Here is a 21,046-nt window from a genome sequence, read left to right on the forward strand (position 1 = left end):
TTTTGCACTGCAATCTCAGCAAAGAGCTGTGAGGGATGTCATTTGTTGTCATTTGTTTATTAATTAGTTGCAGTTTTATGACCGTTAAATTTGACTTTTATCACAGGCACAAGCAACAGAAATGACTGAACTAGTTTTAAGGTATAACCATTAACTCAGTGAAACTACTAATGTTTTCCTCTGTGTGATCTGGGCAGCAAAAAGGCCTCATGCTAACATCCAAGTTACATAAACATGACACTACATATAAATAGTGTTGGACGTCACAGTGGAGCTGAAAATGTGGAGGTAGATATAAATAGATGGTTACATTTGACTAGATCAGGGGTTAGGACTATGGAGGCTGACACAGGCTTGCTGGATAATGATGTTTCATTATCCTGTATTCTGGTGCCCTCGTGTGGCTTAACCGTGTTATTGCAATTTGTCCAGACATCGATTTCCCTCAATTCTGAGACCATGAAGATAAACATCAGCTCAAATTAAGGTAAAATATTAATTTGAAATATGTTTGGTCAAAAATAGCACTTAAATCGGACCTTCATGTGATACATTTAAGTTTTTCTCTAACATGTCAGCAGATGGCGCTGTGGCGATTCCTCACCACTCTCACCAGAAGTGATTCCGGGGTTGAGCGTGACCACGTGACAGTTCAAAGGGCATGCAGAGGTCGTGTTGTGCTTCTTCTTTCTTACATGTTTGTGTGTTTTTAAGCCAGCCGGTTCTGGTGATGTGATGGCTTTCCTGACTCTCTTCGTGAGAAGGCAGCTGCCGCAGGCCGTCAGCTACTTCGCCCGCGCAGTGGAGCTGGGCCGGCCCGGCTGCGGCGGAGCCCCGCTGCGGAGGCTGCATGGCTCGGCGCGGCAGCGGGTCGGGGAGAAGGGGCCGTGGGGCAAGAGCCAGCGGGGTCCGGAGCAGCCACTGCAGCAGTACCACCTCACAGACCTCGACAAGGCGGACGCTTTGGTAGGAAATGCTGAGTTTTAAATCTTATATTTAGATTCTTTTGCTGCCAGCTGCTGAAGACGAACTTCATTGTGTCGATATGTTGTGTTTATGTTTTGCAGATGCTAAGGAAGTCACATGAAACAGGTATCTCGTTCTACACCCACACGCTGTTGCAGAACTTGAGAGTTTTTCCCAGAAACAGCCTGTAGGAAAAATAATCAGACAGAATCCAGAAATGGCAGAGCTCTGAATTTTTTTTCTTTTTGCAGTTCTTCAAACATTTCATTCCAGTTCACAGTGTGACTCGCATTCAAACAACAGGAGGTCGAGTCTCCCTCTGATCTAAACCACCTGGCTTTTATAGCATTGGCTCCTACCAGGACTAATTAAGGGGCGGAGACAACATTTACATTTCCAGATAGAAAAAAACCCCATTTGTGCTAAACTATATTCCTAAAAAAATATATTTACAGAATTACTACTAAGCACTAAACAACTAAAACAAAAACAAGCTGGGCCCAAACAAAATCCAAAAAAACATCTCCCCTCCCTCTCAAACAATGGATTTTCCCAGTGAGGCTAATTGAAAACACCAGGTCCTCGTCAGCACTGCTAATGGGCCCGCTTCCATGGCAACACATGACCAGGTGACCTCAAAGAGAAGAGAGAATGATTAAAACAAAATGTTAAATAAAGCAAGTTACTTCCTCCAAACAAAAGCAATACATTTACCAGATAAATTAGAATATAGGAGGCACAAAAAACGCACCTGTTAGGGAGGGATAAATCCCTCACAGCCTAAGACAGATAAATCTGTGAAGCATTTTTCAGGTTATAGCTTTTAACGACGCAGTTCCAGTTAGAAGTTCACTTACACTTACCGGGTACACACATATTGCTTTCATTTAGGCCTTTTAATTTTCTGATTTATCAGTTCTTGTACCACGACTATTTGTATGGAACTCCTTTAGCAAAGTTGCTGAAACATGTTTATTGTTTTGTTGTCAAGAATGAGGTTTGGGTAAAATTCTGGCAAAATATTCTGACATCTGAGCACGCTGATTGACTGAATTGTTAGGGTTTGTTCAAACTGATGGGTTTCTGAGCGAATGACTGAGATGGTATATATCCAAAACCCATGTTGATGTGCATGTTGTCCTGTTGGAACACCCTACTGTGGCAAAATTCCCCCCAGCTAGCTGTTTTTTGTTTTCTTTTTACGTGAAACCGAATAATGTGGAGGTACTCGTTACTTCACCCACTTTAGTGAATTGGAAAACTGCCACTGGAGGCCAAATGTGCCTTCAGCATGATGCCACCACCACCTTGCTTGATAGTTGAAAACGTACTCCTACGTTTGAAAGCCTCACCTTGACCCCTCTGAACGTACATCTTGTCATTGTGTCCAAGTAGTCTGATCTCTGTGTGCTTTGATCATGAAAAGGTTCGCCAGAAAGCGTTCGGTGTGTCGGTGCGTTTTTCCTCTATCTCAGGATGGCAGTGCTGCTCAGATGTTTAAAACCTAGATACCTTCCAGTCTTTATTCTGTTTTCTGTTTGATTAAAAAAAATCTGAAATTTCCAAAGAATGCATTAATATGTATTAAATGTGGACCCTTTATTTTCCACGAGTTTGACAAAGATATTGACCAGTTTGGTTCTAAAAAAGAAAACAAAAAAAAGACTTATTTTTAGTTCTCCAGCCCCCGTAAAATTCAATATTTTTTAGGTAACCAGATTTATTAACAAAATGAAGAAAAAATGTTTAGGTAGAAATACTAGGACTGAACAATAAAACAGTTTTAAAAACAATAATATAGATTGAGCAGGCCCATCGTTTTGGAGTCACTAAGTGAAAGAACTCATAAATAGACACCAGTTAAAACAAACAGGACCATTTCTGTGTTATTTGACATCTAGACCTATGAACATTTAAATCTATTTATTGTTGAATAATTCTGTGTTATATGCATTAATCTAGGGCATGTTTACCTTGCCAAGAAATTCTAACAACAACCCCACTACTAGACCGGACTGATCAGAGTTTCATGTATGATTTATTGAACCTACAAATGATTAAATTTAAATCTGTAAAAAAAAAAAAAGAATAAAAAAAAAATTAAAATCAAAAATTTGTGTGTGTAGGAACTCTCTGTGTAAAACGTCAACGTTCTTCAGCTTTTCACTAACGTGTTTAAATGGTGGTCTTAGAACAGCCAGACCTACTTAGTCCTGGGTGTGTGAAAAGAGCAGACTGTGTGATGAACTGTCCGTCTGTAACGTCTCCTCATGGTTTCGCAGGGTTCCTGTCGTGGTTCAGGAACGGCTTGCTGGCGACTGGGATTGGAGTCATTGCTTTTGTCCAGAGCGAAGTGGGACGGGAAGCAGGATATGGTACGAGTTTTACTCAAGCTTAAATCGCAGAGTATTGAGGGAGTAGTAAAGAGAAGAAAAAGAAAAAGAAAAGCCTCTTTCCCCCCCTACAGCGGCTAAACTGAACCATCATGGCCGACCGTCCAAACAGTGAGATGGTGCTGGAAGTTTTAAACTCCCGTAACAGGAGGACATCCAGAGAAGAGACTTTGCGACCCTAATTAGAGGAAAATGCAAAAGCTAACGTGTTGTCTGGAGGCAATTTGTCCCGATTCTGCTCACTGTCCCAAAAAACAGGAGACATCAAGTAGAGCCTTACTACAAACTTAACAAAGTGTTTTTAAAAGACCAACACATTTGTCAGAGATTTAAAAATGGCTGGTAAAACATATGTATAGCCAAAGGTGACATATTTAACCCTCTAAATGACTGAAATTAGGCATAACTGTGACCACAAGACAGCGGCAAAGTGCTTCTGATGTATATGATGAAATCGCATCACAAGCTCTGGTTGTAGCTTATACATCCGCCATTTTGGCTGTGTGGTGCTTTTGTTTGAGTTTCATGACAGTATTCTGTAAGGCCGTAAAATGTTAATGTAAGGTGAAAACTGTTTGGAGAAGTGAAGGGCATTAAGGAAGGAAAAGTAGGAAGCACACAAAGAAGGACAGAAGGAAACAAAGCAGAAAGAAATCAGGGAAAGAAAGTAAGATAGGAGAGAAGAAAGGATCTAAAGAACACATATTTAGACGATGAGAAGGCTTTAAATACATTCATCCAGACCTGAATCAAATCCTTGACTTTTCCAGATTGTGTGGAAACCTTCGTATCTATTCCAGGAGTGGCAATAATTGTGTAGGGCGCTGTATTTATTGTACTTTGTCTTAAGTTAAAATACATAGCATATAAATGATTTACTTGTCATTGCATTAATTTCTATCTAATATATCAAACAGTCTATAAATCATGTTTGTAGAAATGGAAGGTTGCTGTAGTAATAAATTCTTCAAAACTAATAGATCTGACTGGTGTATTAAAAATAAATAATTCCCTTTGAAAATTGTTGCTAATGAGAAAAAAAGAGCTTTTCTGTCTCTGCTGTAAAATCAATGGTGTTCAGATGAAACATTGTGTCAGATATTTGATGCAGCAGCTGGAGTTTTCGGTCTTTATAATTTCTCAAGGATTTCTGACTTAAATCATCAGTAGTGAAACGGAGTCAAGGCCTCGTTTTTTTTTAGTATTAATCACTGATGTGCATTTCTGGGATTCAATATTACATGCAGATCTTTTATATATATATATTTAAATCATTCAACTGTTTTTGATTCCTCATCATCAGGTTCACTCAGGTTTCAAAAACAAACAAACAAAAAAAAAAAACCTTTGCAGACACTTCCTGCCTGACTGCAGTAACAGCATGCCGATGTGTTTCCACGCAGCCTTCTTCATCCTGGGAGGCGTCTGCGTGTCGTTTGGCGGCGCGTCCTACATTGGCAGCCTCTTCGCCTTGCGGAGGCTGATGCTGCTGTCGGTGCCAGCTCTGCTGCTCCAGGGCACCGTGGTGGGCAGCGTCGCCCTCTTCTGGCTCTGCGCCGTATCGCTGTACATCGGCCGCCTGGAGGTGGAGATCATCCACGACGACGAGGAGGGGGACGGCGGGGAGGATGAGGGAGAGTGCCGGGAGTGCCGCGAGAGGCGGGAGCAGCGAGGTCACAGAGGCAGTGAGGACAGTGAGGACAGTGGCAGCAAGGGCCAAAGCAAATAGCGATCTTCCAGGAATGCTCAGTGTGTGTGTGTGTGTGTGTGTTTTGTTATTTTTTCTTGATGCTCTGATTCAGGGTTTCTGTTATTTGTATGTTTGTGCAAAATGCATATGTGTTCATGTGCAGACTGTGAGCTTAAAAAAATGCAAACCTGTCATCTATTGTTGTAAAAAAATTATTCAGGTGAAGAAAAACTTTTAACTTTTTTTTTTAAAACAGTTTAAAGACGCTGGAAATTGTGGAAAATCTGTTTATTTCCTGAATAAACATGTTTTTTCTAAGAACTCTTTTAGTTCATCTGAAAATGTTCTTCTGTTTTTTATTTTTTATTCGATGCTTATGATTTACTTTTTGTGCCACAGTCTTCCTTGGAGACTGTTTGTTTTATCAACATGATCGGTAGAATCAAGGCTGACCTTTCACCTTAAGTCAGTTGTTTTGTCTCAAAAGCTTTTTTTTTTTTTTTAAATAATCAGAGAAAATGACACTGAGGGCTCAAGTTTTTTTTATTATTACTTTACCACTGCAACAGCACTTTTGTCAAGCTTTGTTTTTGTCACTATACTTCCTTAAAACTGTTTGGAAACAGGATATTTTTCACAATTCTGTGTTTATATATTTTGTTCTGTTTTCTTTTTAAATCATGTACAGTACCAAACTATATCCAAAAACTCTTTACAGTGAATCTTCTGTTTTCAGGTTATCTCTGTAAGTTCTGTTTTAATGGATGCAAGGCGTTGATGCTGGTAATTATATTGAATTTGTTCGTGGAAAGCGGGGGTTTACTATTGTTTACTTTTGTGCACCACAGTGCATGCAATAATAAAACCAGAGGAACTCTGTAGTGAGGCCCAGCATCGTTGTTTGATTTTGTTTTTTCTGATAATAAATCCCCAGTGGGATATTCACATTTGAGGTATCTGCTTTTGAAAGATGGTTGATTTCTTAGGTGATCAAAACCACACACTATAGCCGATCTCACATTTTGTAAACCTTAAAATCTAAGTTGTCAAATATAAACCCTGATGTTAGTATGTCCAGCCTGGTCTTTTATTCGCCTCTCTTGACCCCAGCTACTTAAACTTCTCTTTCTTGCAGTTGGAGATATTGCTCTAGCAAATACATAACTTTTTTATTTTAGCTAATGTAGCATTGAGCTACATTAGCTATGTATTCATAATACTATGAAATAATTTGTACAGCTGCTCTAAAACAGAAAAAGATAAAGATTGGTGTAAAGCTTTATATCAATCCATGCTCTATTCGCTACTCAAAACAGCAAAAAATAACTTTTAACTTTGTTGAATTACTGTTAGCTTAGCAGTAGCGGCAGCAAACTTTGGTTTTACTTGAAGTGTCTAATAAGTTAGCTTCTGAGTAGACTGTAAAACTGCATATTGCTGCTGAAATAAGAACCAGTGACACAAACGCTTTAAATTTTATACTGTTACTTTAGTCAGTGGAGTTAAAGATGAGCAGAAACTATGAAAAGACATAGCTAGCTTAACTGCTACATTGTCAAATAAGAAAATTATCTAAATTAATTACAGTGACGTATTTTGTGCCAAATTCATCTAATCATATATCTGAAATATTAAAGAACAGATATCCAATTGACCAAATATTTTTTTGGATTACACTTTTATATGTTTTTTTTTTTTCCCCCCACATCTTCTAAATTGATATTCCTCCTGATTTATTATTTTATTTTTTTTCCAATCCAGAAACCAGGCTGACAAAACTGATGGCAGATTAGTCTATTATCAAAACAATTATACTGCTTTATATTTAATTAGTATAATTATTTAATTAACCTTCTTGATCACTGCACTCACATTTTGCTGCAGGGAAGCGGAGTGAATGCATTAGCGTGGCCCTCCTCCCCAGCACCAGCTTAATCCAGCCATTAACTCCACCAACAGACTCCTCTAAGCCTTTTTAAGAGTCTCGAGCATTCAGTCATTTCATCTTCTGTTTATTCAGGTAACTGCTTTTCTCATCCTTAAAAATAGGTATTTCCGAAGGTATTAAGGGCTGTCTGAAAACCCCCGTCTCACAGCCAGTTGAAGATTGCTGCTAAAATTCCAGCTTTTCTTTCTTTCTTTCTTTTTTCTCGATTTAATTGCTTTTCTTTTTAGTTGTCCACCGTGAATCTAAATCAAACTTCTAAAAAGCCCACAACCTTAGCATGCTTAGGCAATTGCAATTTAAGAAAGGTTAAAGTCAGCTTTCCCATTTGGGAACAGCAGGCACATGATACGATGGATCTAAATATTATGCGCATCCTTACTAAAGTGACAATATTTAGGTTTAGACTTTGAATGGGCCATTGCAACACTTCCATTTTCCTTCGATGAAGCATTGATAGTCCAAAGCATGATCCTGCCGTTGCCATGTTCATATAGGAATATGTATTTTTTTTATTTGGAAGAGAAACTCCCCCTAAAAGAAAACAATACAACAGGGAATTATTGTTACACTTACATTAGTGATTCCTGCCAAACCTAAAAAAATCCATAACAATCATCTGACCATGTGCATCTAATCCGATGTCATACGACGTGACTGTGTAATTTAAACCATTTCAAGTGAGAATAAATGTTGGAATATCCTGATTTATTCCTCATCAGAAACAGTGTTTTCATCATATTTATATCATATTAGCTTTCACTGAAAATGAAAGCTTCGCCAAAGACGCTTAAACGTCTCGAGAAACGCTGTAAGATGCGGTTCTAAAAAGTTCTTTAAATCATTAGAAATAAAACATATTGAATTGCACACACTGCTTAAAATCAATGCATCATAAGGGGTTGTCGTGTTTTTTTTTCTTTCTTTTTGTTTTTTTTAATTTTGCAAATGAGGCTGAAGATAATGGGTAAATGCAGAGTCAGTAGATGCTCCTGCTGCAGTGGGACTCAAAAGATGTACAAACTGTGTTTTCTGTACATGCATAATTCTTATAATGAGCTCCTCATCTGCGCGCATGTATATGAGACGAAATGAGCAGAGTGTGGCTGTATGTAGGCGTGCGCGCCTGTGTGTGTATGTGTGTGTGTGTGTGGGAGAGTACTGGAGTTGGGCAGGGTGGGCTTTGTCTGTGATAACTATCTCTGACTGGGTTAGGGCAAAGGTTTGTGAAATCTCCCAGCCATCGACACACAGCGTTGCTGTTTAGACTCACCCCGCAAGCTCCCCGTCTTCCTCTCCTTTCCCTCACCTATTCCCACCTCTGCTAAGTGTTTTCAGTGTTGCTGGATTTCACATTCGAGGTCCGACTGAAGGCTCTGCTGTAGTGTGACCACCACCCCGATTCCTCTGCCGGCCTCTCCTCCTCAGATCCCTCCTCCATACCCTTTTCGCCCTGGACTTGTCTCTCCTCACGTCCGATCGTCCACCCCTCCTCCTCCTCTCCCTTCTGCGGCTGCATCTGACTGCACAGGTCTGTTTGGCATGCAGGAGGCTCCTGAGGCCTGGCGCGTCTAAAGGGCAGGGTGCCCAGAGGCAGGAGACGCGGCCTCACTGACAAACACCATCTATCCGAGACCCTGAACAGCCAAACACAGCCGGCCGTGAGTCCCGGCCTCACGCAATTTCCAAAACCCTCAATTTCACATTAACGGCCCCTCAGCCCTGAAAAGTTGGGTTCACCACCTTTGCTTTGTTTCAAAAAAGCAGCCGGCTCATCCGCTCTCAGGTGTTAAATATCATACACACGGATCAAAGGATCTGGCTTTAGATGGAGTGAAGTTTAAACTCATCTGAGGAGAGGCTGGTTGGGGGAAACGGTGACAAAGATGAAAACCTTACGAGTAATATATATATATATATATATATATATATATATATATATATATATATATATATAAAGAGGAAGAATGAAGGACAAGAAGTGTAACTCCCATGCAAGGCAGAAACTGTCTCCCCGCAATGCCTCGCTTTATTATTCCCTCTCATATTTTTACTTTTTCAAATGCATTTACATGTGCTGAGGTATTTCCCCCGGGAGCACGACTCTAATTCAGGGGGTAAGATAAGCCATCAAAGTTAGTGACAGAGAGGGCATACGGGTGACTCAATGACAGCCTGAGCTGAAGACGAGTCGGGGGGAAGGCTGTCATGACTTACGTTGGAGCGCGCGCACCCACACACGCACTGGTTTCAGTTGCACAAACCACACCTTTTCCTCACTTTATAAAGGCGCTATAAGACAAAGAGGAAAAGTTGTTTTGCAACCCCACACACACACACCCACACACACATACAGTGCATACACTTCTGCACGTACAATGGCATTTTCTCCCCAACAACTGCTCTTGTTTAGTATGCGCTTCCTTTGGTCTTGAGGAGGAATGATCCTCACTCTAATGAACTAGGGCCTGCCACTTGAATGTAAAACAGGATTTAACCCGTCTTCAATGTCAGAGCCCCTCCCTGGGGCTGCTTCAGACAACACACACATACGCATTCAGCAAGACGCATGCAAAAGCGTGCGCGCAGCCGCACGCGCACCCCTGCATACATTGCGACGCGTGCCTGCATATATAGTTTCTCATAAGTGAGACGCCTTTGTGTTCATTTCAAACCAATTTATGGCCGAGTGTATCCTGAACCCGGAGCTCTCGGGCGATGCCCCGCCGGGGGGTTGCTCCCACCTGCTCCACATGCTGCCCTTTTATTAAGGATTTATATTGTTTTGTCCACTTTAGGGAAATAAAAAGATTGTCCACTTGGTCTTTTGATAATACACGGACATGCATATTCAGTAACACAAATATTTTTCGTGTATACTTTTCTTTGCCCCGCCCCTCCTGTTTTGTTAGCATATGTTGTTTCTCACATTTTGCTAAATAACTAAACAACCTCAAAGGGGATTTTATCAACTCAACGTCAAGCATAACTGGAAATGTCAGGAAAATGATACATGGCTTTTTATAAATAGCAATGAGAAAAGTTTGGGGTGGATTTATGTTCAACCCCCCTTTACTCTGGTACCTTAAAATAAAATCTATTAAATAATCACCTTCAGAAGTCGGTTACTTAGTAAAGAGAGTTGGTGTGCCATTATAATCCGTATAAAAACTGTTGTTCTGTGAAGGCCTTTATGATAAACGTTACTCTGATGTTGAAAAGCAACAACTAATTGTTGCTTTTCTGTGAACTGAAAGCCAACGTCATCCGTTTCTCACAAACTATGTAGGAGATACAGCAAGCAGGTGAACTAAAAGGCTAACATTAAACTTTCTGGTATAAATTTAAATTGGTAAGCTTTACTAAGTTATAAAAGATGGCAGCATCATGCTTTGGGGATGTTATTCTGTAACAGAAACAAGATGTCTTCGACCTTAATCAAATTAAGAATTATTGGCAAGACCAGACTTCATAAATGCTCCAAGTTTGAACTGCTGTAAGAGGAAGATGTGGTAAAAAAAAAAAAAAGTCTCTAGATGCTGAAAGCAATAAGAAAAGCACCCTGAAATACTTGCAGCTGTAATTTTGAGAATAGTTGTTCTACAAAATATAGTGAAAACATGGTGAATGTCAGTGCACCCTAATTTATTTCTGATTTGTAATAGAAAAAATAAACAATTTAAAAACCATGGGAAAATTTTTTCCTGCTCTTCATAATTATAAAATGTGCATCATGTGTTTTTGTTTGCCTGCCAATATCAAATAAAAACATAATATGGTCAAGGTTGTTACTTAAAATGTAAAAAATTTGAAAGAAAATAAATATTTTAAGGGAGTGTAAATGTGCTTAAGAGCAGCATCTTACATTCTGTTAAATACTTCATAAAGATGTGTGTTGAAAAATGACAAATTTGCTAAATGCAAATATGAATGAGGAACAAGCATGCTTATCTTTAAAGTGTCTGCCGGGCTTTAATATATTTCAGACTCTAATTAGGTTGAAATATGCGGAGGAGTGAAGAAAATACGACAAAATCTATACTTGTGCTCCTCTACTGGAATATTTTATTGTTATCGTCATCTGCATCATTTTTTAAAATTTTTTGCTCTTTACATTTGTTCGTTTTCTTCGATGGGTGGCGGCCGACATATTCACAAACATGTGAGGAGGATAATGTTAGATTCACAGTGATGGACATAGGGGTTAGCTTTTTTTTTTTTCCTTCTTTCTTTTGTTTTTTTTGTTTTTTTAATGCGGCAACAACGAGAACAAAAGACTGAAACAAAAAGACAACCACTCACACACGCACATGCACCCCAACAAACACACACTCAGAACCGCATCCACACCCGCAGTTTTACACCGGTAAACATCCGAGAACAAGTGCGCTCCCACACTCGACATTTGTGACGGCTACAACATATGCGCGTATTGCACACAGCAGATTGGACGGTTTCTCCCTTCCCAAACATTGGACTGGGAACATCAGGTTTGTGTGTGAACTAAATCCTCAGCGGAGACTAAACTATAATCTCATTGTGAAGGCAAAAAAGAAAAAAAGCCCACAATATTATAAGCTTTTGACATTTTTTCCTGTGTTTTAGGTGCAAAAGACCTCATTCCAAAGTGCTAAGAAACAATTTTTAGTTCTTTTTTTAAATATAATTTATGGAGTACTTAATGCATTAAGTACTGGCTGCATTATTGCAGAGATTTTTTTTGTGAAAAATGTCAAACTTTAGGATTTTAACGTTGTCAAATTACATACCCTTCGATCTCAAGTGTCTCGTCCGGTACGAGCACAAATTGAAAAGTAGAAAATGCCTTTTTCTCGACCTTGAAAAGCATTTTAATTAGTATAAATCCAACTTTTTTTTTTGCACTTTGAGTCGCCCACAACATTTATTGGCCTCCTTGATAAAGATGTGTAAAGAGGCTTAAAATGAATTCATCTTTCATTGCAGAAATGAAAAACTTTGGAAATATATTTCCTTCCTTTAGCATCCTGCTAACTGTACATGGTGGCAAGATGAGCTCAGGGACTTTTCCAGCTTAGTTTTGTTTCAAGTCAACTTTTTAATCCTTGCTCTGACTGTGGAAAGGTTTAGGTGAGAAGCTTTTTTCCTCCCCATTTCCTGCTTTACTGAACATTCTCCTGTCTTTTCCCTTTTAGAAAGTAGCACAGAAAAATTGGGTCTCAATGTTGCATTGTAGGTACACCCCAGGAATAGATTATAGATTATTATTTTAAATGACTTACTCAGCATGGGCCAGTATGTAATTCTAATAGTTTTTAAATCACTTTGTTCTTTTTTAAACTTTCTTTTTCTATCTCGATGATCCAGCATTTACACGTCTTTTTATAGCATATCTACCTGATTAGCTCTTCTCTCTGGAGTTTTATTTAAATCTCCAGATCCCTTTCAGTAAAAGAAGAAAACTAACACTACGGCGTCATAATTTACTTAATAATTTACATAAATCCCTTTCACGTGTGGGTTGGTATGAGAATACATTAAACACTGATTAATTTCAGAGCTTTTATATGAAACAGAAAAGCAACAATTATGCCCAACCCTTTTAATTTTATGCAATCCACTGATACTTAAAATCTAGCAATGGTATCCTCAAAATTAATTTTTTACACCAATTTTGATACGTAAACTAAAGCAAATTGATAGAATAAACATCAACTAAATTTAATATTAGCATTCAAGTGCTATTTTAATCATTTTTTTCTCACTACGAAGCATTTATTCAACCTTTTTGTGACTCCAATTTCAGTTTTAATATTAGTCATGAGTGACGATCGTTTAGTTTACACAGAATGATGATTGTCCATTTTTCTCCACTTACATGTGTAAATACTCTTGTGTATTATTATATTTTATACTGCAACTTTCTTGGCATTCCATCTGAGCGATAATAACAGTAAGTACATCTTTCCTTACTTTGTGAATAATTGTGAACAGCTGAATTTGTCATCCCTGTAATGGTGAGTAAAGTGTAGCAGCCTACTTTCAGCCAGCTGAACAGCAGTGTGCGGCAACAGGAGCGTTCTTCTATTGAGTGTACCAAACCCATCAGTCACTTTGTGATCTTATAAATTTCGAAAAGGGGAGAACACACATTTTTGTTTGCTGCTTTTGTTACATTTATTTCAGGGGATCACTAATTGTGGGAAATGATTACTTCATAACGTCAGGCGTTTTGCTTTTAATACTCTCCGAATATTAGCATTCAAATTAAAAGTAGGTATTTATTGTGGCATTATGCTGCTGCAATAAAAGATGACTTCACATGCACATCTTTACCGGAGATGCTAATTAACGTTGAGAGCCCCGTTTCTCTACTTTAATTTAAAACCCTATACCGAGTTGACAGCTTTGTTTTATCGACCCCAAATGGTCATATTTTAATGACCACAAGGGTCTATTTATCGACCTGTCTTTTTTTTTTTAATGATTTTTTTTAACACAAATACCGCCGCCCCTCCCCCTTCAGTGCTCTGCAGTCAGTCTATATTATTAACGACCACTTCTGTTGTTTTTCTGTTTTAACAGGATCAAACATCCGAGTCACCAAGTGCATTGAGTTCACACCGGAACAAATTTCAGTAAGTGCTCATAAAAAACACAAGAGGTCCAGGTGACAAAAACATTTCTGTCCTGCACCACGTCCTCCTCTAAACATTCTCAAAAATATACTTTTAAAAAAAAAAAAAAAAAAAAAAAAAAAAAAGGAAAAGAAAAATGGATGACATTTCACATCCAATAAAACTACGTTAATTTGTCTGTTTGGAAACAAAGATCCTACATCAATGAATTAATGTTTTAAAAAAATAATAATAATGAAAAGAAAAGAAAAAAACGGTATGGCTTTCATACACAAACACACCCTCAGCTTCATAAAGAATATACTATAATTAACACTTAGTCAAACAAATTACCATCTTATATTCAAACAACAACTGTCTGCGATGCAATTTTTCACTCTTTATATAATACTGGAATGTCTGGGACCACGTTACTCACGGTTTTGTCCCAACACTGTGCTTTAAGTATGGCTGACTGATGAACACTCCTGTAATATCTTTCAGAGATCCGATATAAAACATCAAAAGGTCATCTCTACCTATATTAAGGGAAACCCAGTGGAAGAGATACTTTTATAATACTGCAATGATAAAAACATTTTACTCCAAATGTCTCCTTTCATCCCCCCATTGGCAAGAGTCCTCCTCCTACTGGTTTAACTGGAGTAAAAGTGACATGGATGTAAGCTGAGGGTCTTCGTGGTTTCGTTCGTAGCTATGTACAGTATGGCTTCTCCAAGTGGAAGAGACACAGAAAGCAACGCGGTCGTCTAGAGAAGGACAGAGCAGAGTTCTGTATTGTTGCGGAGATGAGACGTCTTTAGGGACAGCCAATCAAAAGTGTCCGTGTTCTGTTTTCTCTGAGAGCTGCTGTCACTGGTTCACCGTAGATTTTTGTATCGCATTCTTCAAGACTGCAGTTACTCAGCTCATTGTCCAATTAGTAACGTCCTTAGAGGCCATTTCTGTCTTTCATGCCCTTTTGCAGTGTCTCTCGGTCTGTCATGTCACTTCATTTTTGATTTTCTCCTCTCTCCTTCTCCCCTGGTGAGGTTCAGTCCTCCTCCGTGCCCGCGGCCCCCCTCAGTCCGTTCATACAGAAAGGCAGGCTGGAGGAGAAAGGGCTGTCAGACGGTGAGAAACCGCTGAAGGGTGGCAGCCCGGCCAGCCGCTGCAAGTGCGGGAAGAAGGTCGGCGGGGGTCCCTTGTGGTGGTCCGAGCGTAGCTGCAGGCTGTCGCCATGGCCCCCACCGTGGTGGTGGGAGGGCGGCAGCTCCGGTGGAGCGTAGCGGATGGTACTGGGAGCGTAGAGGCTCTGAGGGCCCTGCGGGCCGAGGGCGAGGGGGTGGAAGAGGACCCGTCCGGCCGCGCCACCCGCTAGTCTTTGGAGCAGCTCGAAGTCGGGGCCGTTTCCAGTGCCGCCGCCCGCGCCGCCGCGGCTCACTATCCCGGAGACGACCCTGTCCTCGCGGGGCTGTGGGGAGGACACGGACATGGCAGGAGATAGGGCGGGAGACGGAGGGGTGAACAGACCCTTCGGCGGTGCCTCGCTGCTGGACGAGGAATCCGGGATTGGGGTGGTGGGGCTGTCGCCGTTTAGGCTGCTGGACGGTGTGTGCGCGTGCGTCGGCTGGGGCTGTGAGGCGTGCGTGTGGGACCCCCAGCGCCCTCCGGTGGACAGGACCTCATGTTCAGTCTTGATGGTGGGACTTTGCGGCAGGGTGGACGGTGCCACCACGCTTTTCAGCTGCTGGATGACGGCCCGGCCGTTGTGCACCCGGCCCGCTCTGTCCCCTCCCGTCGGGGCGTCCCCTCCTCTGCCCTGTTTGCCCCCTCCCCCGCTGTCTTCCTGCTTCAGTCTGTCGCTGTCGCCCCCCTGCTCCCACTCCGTCTCTTCCTCCTCATCGCCTTCGCTTTCGAGGTCTGAGGAGGCTGACACCACTTCCTCCGTGTGTCGAAGTTCCTCCAGGCGACGCCGGCTCTCAGGAGGCGCTCCCTCGTGGTCGGACCTTAGCAGGCGCTTCCTCCTCTCCTCTGATTGGACGGCCGGGGCAGCAAATTTTTCTCTACCTTTGCTGTCAGGGTCACTCTTTCCGACTGTCTTCCCCGGTGGTTGACCTGAGCAGGAAAATAAATTTCGATGAAGAGAGTAGACACTGTTCCTCGCTAAAGTACTCACATCCAGCATCTGTCAGGCAACAACAACTGTGTATGTTTTCAGGATTTTATGCGACAAACCAAAATGTAAAGTAGTGCATAACAGCAAAGACTGAAGAAAAAAGACACATAGTTTTTATATATTTGCAAAGTATTCATCTGATATCAGATGAATACTTACTTCTAATTCTTAATACAGCTGCAGATCTTTCTTTGGACTTCTAGAAAAATATTTCATCTTTTCTTTATTGCAAAATAACCCAAGCTCATTCAGATTTGATGGGGAATCAAATCCTGCCACAGATTCACAGTCAGATTTATGTTCGGACTTTAACTGGGCTCTTCTAACAAATTAATCCACTTTCTGTACTTTTGTGTGTGGCTTTGGGATCATTGTCCTGCTGGAAAGTGAACCTTCCCTACAGAGTAAAGTGGGTTGAAGCTTCCATCAGATATGTCCAGAATTTCCCTGCACAAATCATTCCTGTCCCTGCTGAAGAAATAGATCCCCACATCATGACGCTGCCACTTCCATGTGCCAAGTGTTCCTTGCTTATTAAAGTGTTGAGCTCATCGTTCAAACTACTTTTGAGTACAACGCTCCTGAGAATGCTGCCAAAGGCCAACTTGAGAAACGCTATCATGCTGAAGGCGGAGTGTCAGAAAGAGCAGGAACTTCTTAAAGAGACAGAGGCCCGATTTCAAAAATGCTAAATTGCGAAGTCAAATGTTTGGCAGCATTTTTACAACAACTGAAGATAAGATAGTTCATTGATTGTGTGCTTTGAAATGCCTTGTTGCTGAAAATGTACTATATAAATAAAATTACCTTAAACGAATAAATAAAATGACCTATAGAATAGCACTATGTGCCTGGAAAATACATAATACCTTTGAAGAAGACATCGAGCACAATTTTCTTCTTCACATTATGTAAACAAACAAGGTGTGGCATCAGATTTTAGCAATTCCTGGATTCTGGATTTGATTTTTAGTGCTATAAGACGGAGGCTGAATACAAATGCATGCCGTCTTTTCAGACTTATTTCCTTCCCACGTCACAAATTTGTACTATTTTTTGCTTCTCTTTCACATAAAATTCCGTTAAAACTCCTTGACATTCGTGGCTGTAGCGTGACAAATAGCTAAAAGACTCACAAGTGTGAATACTTATGAAGGGAACTGGTATTTTCTACATGCATGACAAGTAATAAGCACTACCTCGGGCCTGCGGGGAGCCGTCGGTGGGGGACGAGCTGACTCGAAGTCTCTCCGCTCTTATGCTCTCCGGTAGCTGCAGCAGATCCAAGGGAGTGTCGGGCATCTCAGTTCGACTGGATGGAAAGAGAGGAGAGAGATAAACAAATGATCAACCACTTAAATCCACTTACGTAAAAAAAAAAAAAAAAAAAAAGCAGCAGCACTAGTTTGAGTGAATACTTAGAGACAGAAACAACATATAATCAGGCAAATAACAGCCTCCAATAGTCAAACTACCTCAGCTGCTTCTAACCTCTGCCTAACACACCTCTGGCCCCTTAAACAGTCCTTAATAAACAAACATACGCATTACCACACACACACACACACACACACACACACACACACACACACAAAAATGCACACTGGGTCCCATTTAGCAGCCCACCTATACAAAGTTAAGCTCCGACAAGGAGGGGAGGCTGTTCGAGAAGTTAATGAGCTCTTGTAATTACAACACTAATTAACTAAAACACCATTCAGACCTAAAATTCTGACATCCATTTGTACTAATTATATAGCTTTAGTCTAATTAGCATTGAAATTCAGCCTACTCCTCTTGTTTTTGTCTGACTGCTTAGTTGTAGAGCCAGCATTTAGCTACTCTGCATGCGTTTGTGTGTATGTATAAAATACATTAAGATATAACCAAGAGTAATACAACATTTAAAAGGTAATTTATATTTAAAAACAAGGTGAAGACATTTGAAATGTTGCGTTTCAGCCTAAAAGCTTTTCAATAGGATCATATCTGCTAATTCAGAGCAACAGAGCTGAATAACAAGAAGGCATTGTTATATTGCTGCATACTAATAATGTTGGATCACACCACAGAAACTATGAGGACTTTCAAACAGCTTACTAACTGATTCAAAGTAACTTTTAAAATAATCCTTTCTGTATTTTTTAAAATGTAACTTTTAAAAGAAGAAACAAGTGTGACAATGAAGAGAAAATGAGATTCCGATCTGTGGTTCCTTTGTGACAATCCCCCATACCTTAACTCTAAACATCCTCCAAAGTAATATACATTGCTTTTGTCATTCAGACAAGAATGAAGTAAACACAGTTTTCAAACGATGATTTGATTAATTCATTAGGTGGAAATCCAAAGCCACCAGGCCCCGTGTGAAAGTTAAAATGTCCCCCTTATTAAATGCCGAATTAGCTTTTTGCCTGATTACAATCAGACGTGAAGAATCCACAAATTACATTAAAAAAAACCCAGTCTGACAGCATAAAGTTGGCTAAAAGCTCTCAAAATGCAATGCAACATGCACCAATCTAAAGAAGATGGAACGATGAAGAACAGTGCCGATGACATGTATTGTTTTTTAGGAAGTGCTGCAAAACCTTTCCCAAGGTTTTGAGAATTCAGTAGCCCACAGTATCCATACATGGAGAAAACATGAAACAGTGATGAATCTTCTCTGGACAGAAATCACCAAAAATAGTAGCAAAACTGTGACAAAAGAAACAACATATAAAGAGTAGAGTTTAGACTGGGACAAAAAAAATCCAGCCTGACTCGGCCTGAGCCTGTAGGCATTGTGTCGGAACCTGATCCTATAAATTTAATTATAGGCCAGAGCCCCAAGTAGACATGACATATGATTTTAATTACATTTTAGTTTTTAGAGCATAGTCTTAGTAAGCAGTATAACTTCTCCTGTTTTTAAAATCTTCCTGCTCCATTTTGCTACTTGTTGTAGCCACAGGGTGAGTCAAGTGCAAATCATCTGAGATGTGTGATTGATAGGAGCAGAGCAGGGCGGAGCTGCGTGTGCATTGCACAATGCCCTACGCTTGTTACAGTCTAATGATCTTTGTTTATTCAACATGGTAAGCTGCCTACTCCTCTATATAGAATGCAACAAGTAGATTAACAAAATTTCATACTGTGCATTCTCGTTTAGTTTTCTCTGAGATGGATGTATTGCAACTCTACACTGGCTTGTGCTCACAATTAAACAATAATAAAAAGATTGATGTAAAGGGCTATCTCACATTTGCTAGAAAACATCTTCATAATTAACAAGACTTTTGGGAAAATATTCTGTGGACTGAAGAAACAAAAAGGAGAACTTGGAAAAAAAAACCCATAAATCTCTGGTTTCTCCAACACTTTGCCCTTTTTCTCTCTCTCTCTCTCTCTCTCTCTCCAGGTATCCTTAAAAATAATGAAAGCACTTATATTTCTAAGTCGTGCTTTATTTCAGCAGTTTGTGTTAAGGCTGTCAGAATTAACAAGCTCAAAAATAATACGCTTTGAAGTCAGTACTTTCTCAGTAACCTCCAAATCTCCACCAATAATCCCTGCATGTTTCATCACCTATTCCCCCCCCGGAAGGATTTCTGCACACAGGCATAATATTGTCCGCATATAACAACAGCTTTATTTGATAAGAGCCTGCGAATGTGCAGCTGCTGGACCGACCTCAGGACGTAGTTCACCCAGATGACATTGCGCTCATGGGGGGCTTTGTGATTGATGGAGACAGTGGCAGTGGACTGGATCCACAGGTAACCTCCTCTCCTCTGAAGCCAGCGGTAGTAGCCCGTCACCACCTGGCCTTTCCTCAGCACTAACGGTGAGAAAGCAGAGAAGTTGGTTAGTTCAGAAATGTGGCAGCAGAGGGCGCCTTGCACAACCAGACAATGCACACCTATCGCATCCCAATATCACTAGTGAGAAGCTGTCTGCATGTGAAAATGTGTGTGTGACTCACGGTCCTCGTGGCTCTGCCGGATATTTTCCAGATCCTCCACATGGACGAAATGATAACAGGTATGTCCCACCACTTCCGCTGGGGTCAGATCCATATACTCTGAGATCCTGTGGAGCAATGGATAAAAAAAACAAACAAAAAGAAAAAAGTAATTTGTCAACTAAACAGAAGCAGATGTATTTTCTAAAAACCACCAGCTGGCTGGGGATTCTGCCAGCCGCTCATGAAAAAACATGAATGTGGGCACACTCCAGAAAGAAAAAAAAAAAAAAAACTACATAAAACAAAAATTCACACATTGGACAAATGTGCGGTGGCACTTATTGTCCGCACAGAAATTATGATAATAAAATAAGCTACCTGTTTTCACAATATGTGACCTGCAAGTCCATGTTCACTCGGAAGACAAACATGTTGCTCTCCATGCGGACCTCGTTGAGCGTGGAGGGCGGGAGCGTGTGTGCGAGAGCCACCAAGCCCATCGGGCGATAGACTGAGCGCGTGGAACCCGGGACGAGCGCGGGGCGGCAGCGGATCCGACCGGTCACATGGATGACCTGACAAGCAGAGCGTGGTCCTTAAAAACAAAGCCAAGTAGGAGCACAAACTAACGCATCGATACATCTAAGTGGAGATCGAACCGAATAATTGGACAGGGTGAATGCTGTAAACAAAATACCAAAACAAAAATGGAGCTGGTTTGACATTACAGCTTCGGGAGCGGTGTACTCTGTGAGATGGGTTGGTTTAGTGTGTGATAAGGTCAGAGCCAGGAAACAAGACTGCTGTGAAACTCTGGGCAGCAAGAAACAAAACCTAGAGGTCCAACCAAAAATAGGTAAACATAATGTTCCTGTTTAGCAGTGGTGGAAATTAATCTGTGCTATGACCAAATAAACATTCTGTACAATATTTAAACATCAACAGTACCAGTTTTATCTGCTGCTTATGATTATAATTTGTATTGACTAAAGGTACCTTTTATTTAAATTAAACTTTTACGAGGTAAAATTTTATCAAAGTAACTGTACTTTTACTTGACAACACTATTTTTATACTCTTTCCATCTCTGCTGTTTATTCTCTGGATATAATGAGATTGCCTGAGGTAAAATGTTCATAGATTTTAGAACGTCAGAGTATCAAAAAATCTTTTGTGATAATGTACAGGATTATCTTACTGCTTCGATTTAAAACAGAAAAATGTTTTCCTAATTTTGTTAAGACAAAGTGACTTAATGATAATTATAGTTATAAGAAAAGTTGTCCATAACATTTGTTTGAATATTAATTAGTTGATTAAGGACCGTG

General features: G+C 40.3%; 2 protein-coding genes across 5 annotated transcripts in view; one reads left to right on the forward strand and one right to left on the reverse strand.

Annotated features, from left to right (window-relative positions):
* The first annotated feature begins 626 nt into the window (after positions 1-626).
* tmem160 (transmembrane protein 160) lies at positions 627-6,001 on the forward strand. Its single transcript, XM_032546034.1, has 4 exons — positions 627-966; positions 1,068-1,092; positions 3,249-3,341; positions 4,763-6,001. Exons 1-4 carry the CDS (start codon positions 736-738, stop codon positions 5,086-5,088), a joined length of 675 nt encoding a protein of 224 aa, XP_032401925.1. The 5' UTR covers positions 627-735; the 3' UTR covers positions 5,089-6,001.
* Positions 6,002-11,033: 5,032 nt separating this feature from the next.
* The window catches only part of npas1 (neuronal PAS domain protein 1), a 56,798-nt gene continuing 46,785 nt past the window's right edge, over positions 11,034-21,046 (reverse strand). For all 4 annotated transcript variants that reach the window (XM_032545850.1, XM_032545852.1, XM_032545851.1 and 1 more), the window contains exons 8-12: positions 20,097-20,293; positions 19,737-19,843; positions 19,445-19,592; positions 16,969-17,081; positions 11,034-15,708 (exon numbers count right to left, since the gene is read on the reverse strand). In XM_032545850.1, coding sequence (XP_032401741.1) covers positions 14,645-15,708; positions 16,969-17,081; positions 19,445-19,592; positions 19,737-19,843; positions 20,097-20,293 — 1,629 coding nt within the window. In that variant the 3' untranslated portion in view covers positions 11,034-14,644. The remainder of the gene's footprint in view (positions 15,709-16,968; positions 17,082-19,444; positions 19,593-19,736; positions 19,844-20,096; positions 20,294-21,046) is intronic.

Source organism: Xiphophorus hellerii, chromosome 18 (genome assembly GCF_003331165.1).
Source record: "Xiphophorus hellerii strain 12219 chromosome 18, Xiphophorus_hellerii-4.1, whole genome shotgun sequence".
Classification (NCBI taxonomy): domain Eukaryota; kingdom Metazoa; phylum Chordata; class Actinopteri; order Cyprinodontiformes; family Poeciliidae; genus Xiphophorus; species Xiphophorus hellerii.

Excerpts from the sequence above, each read along its gene's own strand:
- tmem160 (XM_032546034.1), top strand. The coding sequence starts at position 736 with ATGGCTTTCCTGACTCTCTTCGTGAGAAGGCAGCTGCCGCAGGCCGTC. Across the intron at positions 967-1,067 it reads TCGACAAGGCGGACGCTTTG|ATGCTAAGGAAGTCACATGA; the intron begins GTAGGAAATGCT and ends TATGTTTTGCAG. Across the intron at positions 3,342-4,762 it reads GGGACGGGAAGCAGGATATG|CCTTCTTCATCCTGGGAGGC; the intron begins GTACGAGTTTTA and ends GTTTCCACGCAG.